Source organism: Camelina sativa, chromosome 8 (genome assembly GCF_000633955.1).
Source record: "Camelina sativa cultivar DH55 chromosome 8, Cs, whole genome shotgun sequence".
NCBI classification, from domain to species: domain Eukaryota; kingdom Viridiplantae; phylum Streptophyta; class Magnoliopsida; order Brassicales; family Brassicaceae; genus Camelina; species Camelina sativa.
The window spans coordinates 12,976,182-12,985,897 of NC_025692.1; the positions used below are offsets into that span (position 1 = coordinate 12,976,182).

Consider the following 9,716-nt stretch of genomic DNA (forward strand, 5'->3'; position numbering starts at 1 on the left):
GCAGGTTATATACTGGAACGCCACAAATCCATTTCCTACTTGGGTTCAAGAGATAGTGCATGGACCTTTACACAAGGTCAAAACTTGGCCAATATACTTTACAAGAGGCTATGTGTTTCATACGCAGAATGACGGCTCTGGACGGAAGACATGTAACTGTGGTGTATCTGTTAAAGGTGAAAATTACACTGATGCATCTGATGGTGCAGATTTCTATGGGAACTTAACTGATATCATAGAACTTGAGTACGAAGGGATGACCAATTTGAGAATCACACTTTTTAAGTGTAAGTGGTATGATCCTGTCATTGGTAGAGGGACTCGGAAGAGCAATAGTGGCGTTGTTGACGTGAACTCTTCGAGAAAATACAACAAATATGAGCCATTCATTTTAGGTACGTAAAACTCAATATAATTTATAGATAAGTTTATTTAATGTAACTATCCATACTAAATTGCGATTTTGCAAACAGCATCTCAAGCAGATCAAGTTTGCTATATTCCGTATCCATACACAAAGAAACCAAAGCGAGAGTGGCTAAGTGTTCTGAAAGTAAATCCGAGGGGAAACATTTCAGGAGAATATGAAAACAATGAACCGACTCTGTTGCAAACAGAAAATGATGATGCTGTATTGATGACTACAGTTGAAGATTTCATAGTCGACAATTTGGTAGCAGATGCTAATCCAATAAACCTTGATTACGATGTTGGAGATGCGGATCCAGAAGATGAATTCCAGTGTAATTTATCGTCTTCTGATGATGAAGAACAAGAAGACGAAGATACATAATTATTTGGCAAAATTACTATGTATTTGTTTTTAAATTTTTTTCTTTTTACTGTGTAATATTTGTGTAATATTATTGTGTAATATTATTATGTAATATTATTGTGTAATATTATAAAAATTATTCAGTATTTTATAAATAAACTTGGTTAATTTAAATTGTAATTCAAATTTTAAAATTTGGGCTTAGATTAAAATTAGGGCCTAATTAACCAAACACTAATCCTAACTAAACCCAAACCCATTCTCAATTCTCTTCTTCCTCTCGATCCCCCTAATACGAAAACCCTATTCCATTCTCTTTTTCCTCTCGCAGCCTTCGCCTCCTCTCGATTCCCCCAAATCCTTAATCCTAATCCTTCTTCTCTTCTTCTTCTTCCTCTCGATCCCCTAATCCCCAAAATCCTTAATCCTAATCTGTAACCCTAATCCTTCTCTTCTTCCTCTCGATCCCCCAAATCTGTAACCCTAATCCTTCTCTTCTTCCTCTCGATTCCCCCAAATCTGTAACCCTAATCCTTCGCATCATCTCTCATACGATGCCTAATCGAGGAGGAAGGAAGAGGAAAACTGCTCCTAATCATACGCAGAGAGTCGGAGTGTCAACACCAAATCAACGGCCGCACACTCTACCCAGTCAGTACAACTTCACGTCGGCGGTCCAATCTCCTCCTCCGCTGCAGACGCCTGAAGTACAACGACAGTCATCGGCAGCCCAGATCCGGAACTATCCTCCACCTCAACAGCTTGTTTAGAACTCCTACACTCACCCACCGCAGCCTCAAGTACACCCGACTCCTTCTGAAGAAGTCCACTACAATCTGTCGCATCTTCCGCATTCTCTTGTTGACCCTCCGCCTTCTCCAGTTGAAGTCTCTCAGACTCGCAGTAATCGTTTGCATCCATCGTCTCAAGGCAACAATTTCCAAGCTGATTATCCTCTGGTGTTGCCGGAACTCCAGGAGGACACATTGCAGGCTCTAAATGCACTGCTTGTAGTGCCAAACAGACATGAGCTCACCACCGTCCTCTCTCCCATTCCCCTACCAAAGACCGAATGGTATGGTTAGGTCTCGTCTCATTTCATATTAGTGTTTAGGTCTTGTTTAGGTCTCTTTGGTTTTGGTTTTGTTTAGGTCTTGCTTAGGTCTCATTGGTCTTGGTTATGAAGTGTTTGGTCTCTGATGCGATTACAAACTCTTTGAATAATGGTGCACACAAATCTTGATGGTCAATTTTGAAGCTATGGTGAATCGTTTCTTAGAATTAGGATTAAGTCTTCTTAGTTTAGTTGCTATCATCCTTCTTCTTCTTAGTTTAGTTGAGATCATCCTTTTTCTTCTTAGTTTAGTTGAACTCATAGACTTAGCATTAAGTTTGATTATTGATTTGCTTTAGCCTTTGGTTTTGTTATTTTGAGTGTCTCTGATGGTTGACTTTGGTTTTATTGTTTCATGTGTATGGAGGTTTGATCGTGACACTGGATCTAAGCTTGTTCGAAAGATTACTAAAATTCTTTTAAACAAATTCGAAGGTCCTTTCTACAGCTGTTCAAGTGTTCCTCGGGATAAACAGGAAAGATACTTCATTGAGTTTGCGGTTAAGTGTTTTGTCCTCTAGCCTTCATATATAGCTTTAATCTTCCTATACTGCTTTACTCTTCATATATTGTTTTATTTACTTGTGCTTCTTTTCACTCACATTAGCTATTTTCTTTTTGCTTTTTGTAGAAAACCCACACTTGGGATCCTTTGATAACTGGGACTGTTCAAGCTAACTTCGAGACCATCTGTCAAAATCGGCTCAAAGACATGGTTAGCACCGTGAGAACTACTAGACGCCAACCTAAATGGATTGGAACTACTCTATGGACAACAATGACAGAATACTGGGACACTGAAGAAGCACAACAAAGGAGCAAAACATATTCTGATGCCCGTATGTCTGACCGTAATGGCCTCGGTCCTCATGTCCACCTCTCAGGGCCAAAGTCGTATCGACAGATTCAAGACGAAATGGTGAGCCAATTCTGTTGTTACACATTCGCCACTTTTATTTTTGATCTAGTTGTTACATTGAAATTTTACTTGTTTGTTTCTTAACATTGCAGGAAGAGGAATTGGGAAGAAAAGTACGTATTGGTGAGGATTTCATCAAGGCACATACAAAGCCTGATGGGACATATGTTGATCGGAAGGCAGAGAAGATAGCATAAACATATGAGAAGAATGTGCAAGAGAGGTTGTCTCAGCTCGAGGAAGATCCTTCTGCCATCTCAGATGGTTATTCACGGCCCCGGGAGCTAACAACTGAAGAATATACAGAAATCTTTCTTCAGGTTACGTTTTATTTTAACAATACACAAATGTTATCTTGGAGTTTAATTTGTCATCCTCTAATATCTTATTTTCTCTTACTTTGCAGTCCACTGAGAAAGATTCAAGAGGAAAACCTTTTGGAGTTGGAAGCCTCCATGACTGCATTGTCAATGGCAAGCAGAAGCAAGCAGGAGACACTTCTACCTTTGTGGCTATGCAAGAACAGTTGAAGGAAGCTCAACGGAAGATAGAGGAGCAGGCTTCTCATATGTTGAGGCGTGATGCAGAAATGTTGAGGCGTGATGCAGAAATTGTTCAACAATCCGAAATTATTGCTGGGCAGAAGGAGAAGATTGACGAGTTGGACTTGGTGGGGAAGTTTCTGCGGGAATGTGATCCACGGTTCAAGCAGTTCTTGACAACCCATTCAGCTAAAGAGACAACCACGACTGAGCCTATTCAACAAGAAGATCCAACTTCAACTCCATAGGTTACTCTATGTGTTACCTACTACTAAGTAACTCTTTTTTGATGAACTCAATAGCTACACTATGTGTTGTACTTTGTGTTTTGGAAACTATAATAACTTTTAAGTACAATGTATTTTGGCATGAATATTATGTGTTGCTTTAGGTTTCCAATTAGAATCATTTTTTGGTTTGGTTGACAGGGTTAAAAAGAAAAAAGAGAAATTACAATATTCTATATCCAGTTTCAGAAAACATTAGTCGCCAAATAGTCATCAAATTTTAACAATATAGCTAAAAACTAAAGTGACTATATAGTGACTACTACATATATTAGTCGCCAAAACGTCACCAAAACTTATACGACTATCTACCGACCAAATTAACAACCCATTTGTTCAGGTTTCTTAATCACAGAATAGTCGCAATCTAGTCACTAAAAATAACGACTACATGATGACTACTATGTATATAGTCGTAACGTAGTCGCAAAAGAGTCACTATAATTTACGACTAAATGATGACTATTGTGTAACAACATGTATATAGTCGTCTATTAGTCGCAAAATTGCGACTAAATTTACGACTACAACAATTAGCGACTCTCGATTCACGATTGTATGAAGTAGTCGTTAATTAGTCGTAACTCTTGATTTTACGACTACTAGGTGACTAATAGTATAGTCGCAAAATGCGTGTTTTCTTGTAGTGCACGTACAGATGACTAATAGTGTAGTCGCAAAATGCGTGTTTTCTTGTAGTGCACGTAGTGTATATCGAAAATACAATAAAGATATTCACTGCCGCGACCACAAGCATTACCGCCACCATCAGCCCATCACCATTGGTGGAATTGACGATCTTACAATAGTGGTATTATGGTAGTTGACAGTTTTTTTTCGGGTGCTGACACAATAATGACATTAACACAAATCATTAAACTTAAGTCATGGTCCGTAGTTTATTATTTTGGATTTATGATTTAAGGTTTGGATGTTACATCTATGGTTACTTTTATTTTCATGTAAATAGAGGCCATGAGTTCTTCGTCCAAAAAAAAAAAAAAAAGCCATGAGTTCTTGAGAAATTGTAGTTTAGGACGAAGATGCATGGTGATAGCGACAATGATAATGTTGACAAAAATGTGATAGACCCCGAATGTGGTATATCAAAGAATAACCAGAAATAGATGAGATTAGAAGAACAGAGTTAAGATTAGAAGAGAAATGAGGAAGAAGAGAGACGAGAAAAGATTAATTCAATTCATAACTTATCTTAGCACATTTGGTAAAAAGTGCCACATACTATGTCAAAGGAGGAGGGTTCAATTCAATGCCTCTCATCTACAATTTTATATTCAAAAAAAAATTATAATAATAATAATTCATTGTTGATTTTTTTGATGAAACGTTTACAGAACCATCTAAGCAACTTAAATACAAAGAAAACATATAGCTTACTTGGGCTTATATAATAAACCGAAGGTGAAGCCCACTAGGATCCAGTAAACTCATGTCGAGTCGTAGTATCAAAATGGTGGTGGCCGTGACAATAATAGTCGTGATGGCAATAGCAACGGTGGTGGGGGCAGAGGCGATGGTTGCAACCACGGTGGTTGTGGTTAAGTGTGGCGATGTTCTTTTTTTTTAATAGCATAGAAATTAGATATATGATTATGTTTGTTTGTGTTATGGCGAAAAATGTACTAGAACTTGGTAAGATTTTTATAATTTAGTTTAGTTTGAAAGTCTTGTATACGACTCTTATTACATTCAGACTTTCAGTTTTTATAAAAAAGGATTACTTTAATACTGTTCCAATATATAAGACTTTCTAGCTAAAAGTACAAGTTTAAGAAATCATAAATGTTTTGTTATTTTTACATAAAATATATAATTAAATATTTATTCAAAAATTTAACCAATAGAAAAAAAAAAGACTAGAGAATACAAATACTCATAACATACTAAATAAACATAAATGATGTTGAAAAGAATCTTATAAAATGGAACAAAATAAAAAGACTAAAAGATCTTATAATTTGGAACAAGAGGGCGTATGTTATTTATTATTCAAAATTCCACCAACTTAATATTGAACTTAATTTAACTCTTCAAGAGATTTTTAGCATATTTTATTTTACTTTTATTATAAAAATTTAATAATACCATCTATTTATAAAATTTTAACCAACAGTTCAATCAATTTATTCAATAAAATTATATTCTTATCTAAACTAATCATTTAAGATAATTAGATTCGTCTTCGTTTCCTAGCTTGTAAACCAGAATTAAAACGTAGCTTTTGGAAGCTAGCTTCTGCATTTCCGAAAAAAAAAAAGAATTTTGGAATTAATTTAGAGAATTTGGTATTTCTTACAAATAGGATCAAGTGCTATCTCCATAAGACCATAACCACATAAGAGAATTAAAACGTAGCTTTTTCAATCCTAGGATGAATCCTTGACCACCATGGTTGATAATGATTGTCATTGAAGATAGATCTATCTCCAAAGTGGTGTTTGAAGGAGAAAATGAAGGTGGGTTGGAGATACTTAACATGTGGTTAACACACAATGTAAATTGTGAAAGTATAAAGGAAAAGTTTTGTCTCGTTGGCTAAAATTGAATATTGCATCCAAGGGTAAGCTTGTATGGAGACAAAACCTACGGATATGCTGCAAATCCATACAAGCTAGCTAAAGTGGACATCTAAAAGGCTATGCTTGAATGGTGACAAATTCTCAAAGGTGCAAGACGGTGTTGAACACTGTTTATTAATGTTCGGATCTTTTTGTTAATTTTTGCGTTTTCAAATATTTTGTCTTGGATATAAAATGTAAGATTTAGTCTTTGCAAGCGTAACCCAATATTCTCATTCTTTAGGGGATATGCAGAATATAGTCGTTGTTCTGGTTGCCCAAATCGTAAGAATGTATTTCTATATCCACAAACACATATACACGGTGTGTTTTGAGGTACATGATACACTAAGAAAACAAATTACACAAATTGATCATCAAATAAATATAACAATTGCAACATATAGTGAGAAGACATCAGTGATTTACTTGACATGTCTTCGGAAGTTCGGAATACATAGATCAAATTCCAAAAAAGACATGTTAATGTTCATAAGATATAATATCAATATTATATGCATCACGACATATATTTGCTTGTTCTTTATATAAATAATTTACCTCGAGAGCCTTGTTATGTTTATTGAACTCTACCAAAAACTATAATCTAATAGACTAATACAAAGGTTATGCACAACCCCACCTAGCATTCATTCACCCCTAATCGACAAAAAATAAAAAAGATTCAATCAAGAAAAATACTAAAGAAAACAAAAACCTGGAAAGATTTCATCACCATCAGAAATTTTTCAGTACTCAGATTATTAGTTTATAAAACTTGCTAATACTATACCTCACCACCATACCACAAGACCAACATTCATCTTCTTCCTTCTTCATCTTGCTCTCATAACTTAGATACTTATAACAAACCCAATTAATTAAAAGTCTTTCTTTATTCATCATCATCCTCCATTGGGAAATGTCTTTAACTCATTCACCGTGGCTCTAATCTGCTCTTGAACCAATTCTAATCTCCTCGAATACACTTCCAACTCCAGAATCTGTTGTCTCCTCCACCGTTCGTCACCAGCTCCTTTACCTCCAAACCCGAGATTCATCGACGGCATTAGCATCGGACTCAACACACCTAGAGCATGAGCACCACCACCACCTCCAGGAAACCCACCCATTGCAGCCATCATCATCCCCGTCGTACCATTCATCATCTCTTTAATCATAGGCGACACACAATTCTTCACCGTCTCTTCAATCAACCCACCTAGATTCCTCCCGTCGCTAAACTCACCAACATTCTCGTTAAGATTAACAGCGTTAGGCGGCATTCCCCCGCCGTCACACGGAGCTAAAACCGGTTTATCTTCATCCATCTTCCCAATCCTCGACCGTGATCGTTTCCTACTCATTGTCACTTTCTTCTCCAACCCGTTCTCCAAATCGACAACATCAGCATTAGCGTTACCCATAGAGATATTGAAACTCGAGCTACCATTGGTGTTATTTACATGATTGGTTTCCTCGAAATCCATAACACTGTTATCTTCAAACCCAATGATCTTCCCAGTTTGATTCCAAATCTTCCTAGAGATATCAAAAGTAGCTTGATCATGAGGGCTTTTGAAGAATACCTCTTTCCCAGAACTAATCTTACTCATCACATTCCTATACTTCTTCTTCAACCTCCTCAGCTTCTCCACGAGCTGATTCTTGTTAAACTCCAACTGAAGCTTAGATTTGATCTGCTCGTAAAACGGCGCCGTATCAGGCGGGTGTGAGCTGTAGCCACGGTGGCTCGTTATGTAATCGAGAAAGCCACGGAGGAGCTCGATCTCGTCTTCGTCTGTCCATAGCCTCTGAAAAAGCCGTCTGGAATCGTCGATCGGTGGTCTCTGGTGAACGACCTCGGTCATACGGTGCCATTTCTGATCGGAATCCGATGGAATTGAAGCTACAGGAACGGCGGATCCGGCGGGAAGAGCGACGGTTACGGTACCTGTAGTGGAGGAGGATTTCGCGGCGGCCGGAGCTGTTGAGATTGCGGAGACCATAGAGGGAGAATTCAGATCTTCGTATTCTGGATCGTCTTCTTCGGCTTCGTTTGGTTCGGGTATAACAACATCTTCGTCTGATTCAGTTTCACCTCCTCCTCCTCCACCACCGCTACCGCCGCCGCCGTCTTCTAGATCCGGCGATTCAACGGAGAAAACAGTGTCGCGTTGATCCGACGCCATCAAAAAAAACGCAGAGGGAGAGAGGAAAAATTTGTAATCGATCGGATCAGATCCAGAGAGAGAGGGGGAATTGGGTTCACGAGGATTGATACGGCTTGGGCATGTTGTGTGTTTAGGCCTTTTGGGGTGGTGGTGCTGGTAGGGTATTGAGAATCTTGGACCTGAGGAGGGGTAGTTTCGGGATTTTATGAGCTGTAATTATTATGACTAAGGGTGTTGTAGTTGCAGGCAAGTGGTCCAGTGTTTGTTCTCCTAACCCGTGCTTGGGTGGTTGTTGCGGTTTTGTTGAAGCGTGATCATGTTTTCCAAAAAAAGTCAATGGTCTTAACCGCAACCGTTTCCGAACAGAAAAAGCGTTTTCTTAAACGTGATTTTTGTGTATGAGTGTTGACGAAAAAGTGACGACTGGGTTGTTAGCACTCAACTGATGATGGGCATTGCTTCTTGCGTTTAAAAGGGTGTTTTTAGCAGTTACGATCAAATGAGTAGTGATAATGTTGGTAAATATAGCGGTAAAGGGAATAAAACCAATGGTTAAATAATACCCTTTCTTGATATACTAGATACGGACTCGCACGTACGTGCGAGGTTGTTTTCATAAGTAATATTTGATTTTTTGTAACATATAGTTATGTTATTGTTAATATAAATGGTTTTTTGTGGGTTTGTGGCTATGTAGCACGGGGACACCATTAGGTACACCGTCTCTGTCTCAGAAAATGGCTAGGAAACGCCATGGAAATGTTTCTCAGACGTTTCAAACTATTGGGGACGGCTGGTCATTGTTAGGGATAGGATAGTTGTGATTTGGAGACGTTTCCGAGACAATTCTTATAAAAACTTAGTGTATCTAATATCTAAAAATGTTACAAACTTCTTTCCTGAGTTTGTAGCAAGTTATGCCCTATAATAGCCTAAATGGTTTTGTCAAAAAACCTTAATCTTCTATGGAGACTAAACAAAAACCCGAATCAATATGTAGAAGATGATGACTTATAGATATATGTTTATTGAAGTACCCATGTCGTTCCTGTATTTATAAATTTTTATTTTGCCGTTTCACGTAGTATCCATTTCTAGTTCTCGTACCCGCTTCAGTGCTACGTAGGTTTGTGAAAAGGCTTTTTTTCTTAAGTACTTTTATAGGATAGTAGTAAACATATTGTTAATTACATTTTGGAGAGGTAATGTTTGTAGTTTGGATTATTCAGATTATTTGTATTTTTGAAGTTTGTGTTTAAATTAATATATTTATATATTATATCATATCATAAAAATATTTACAAAATTCGTCGAATTCTTTATTCT

General features: G+C 37.4%; 1 protein-coding gene and 1 long non-coding RNA gene across 3 annotated transcripts; one reads left to right on the plus strand and one right to left on the minus strand.

Moving 5' to 3' along the window:
- LOC104707091 lies at positions 2,351-3,363 on the plus strand. 2 transcript variants are annotated; one of them, XR_754548.2, is made up of 4 exons: positions 2,351-2,389; positions 2,521-2,808; positions 2,905-3,128; positions 3,215-3,363. It is a non-coding gene; the product is annotated as an uncharacterized LOC104707091 (long non-coding RNA). The 2 variants fall into 2 exon arrangements; XR_002033116.1 differs by having other exon boundaries at positions 2,905-3,363.
- On the minus strand, positions 6,578-8,549 carry LOC104707092 (probable transcription factor At5g28040). The gene has a single exon (XM_010423370.2). It carries the CDS (start codon positions 8,406-8,408, stop codon positions 7,122-7,124), a length of 1,287 nt encoding a protein of 428 aa, XP_010421672.1. The 5' UTR covers positions 8,409-8,549; the 3' UTR covers positions 6,578-7,121.

Bases quoted from the DNA above. Each gene is read 5' to 3' on its own strand.
- LOC104707092 (XM_010423370.2), bottom strand. From the start codon at position 8,408: ATGGCGTCGGATCAACGCGACACTGTTTTCTCCGTTGAATCGCCGGAT.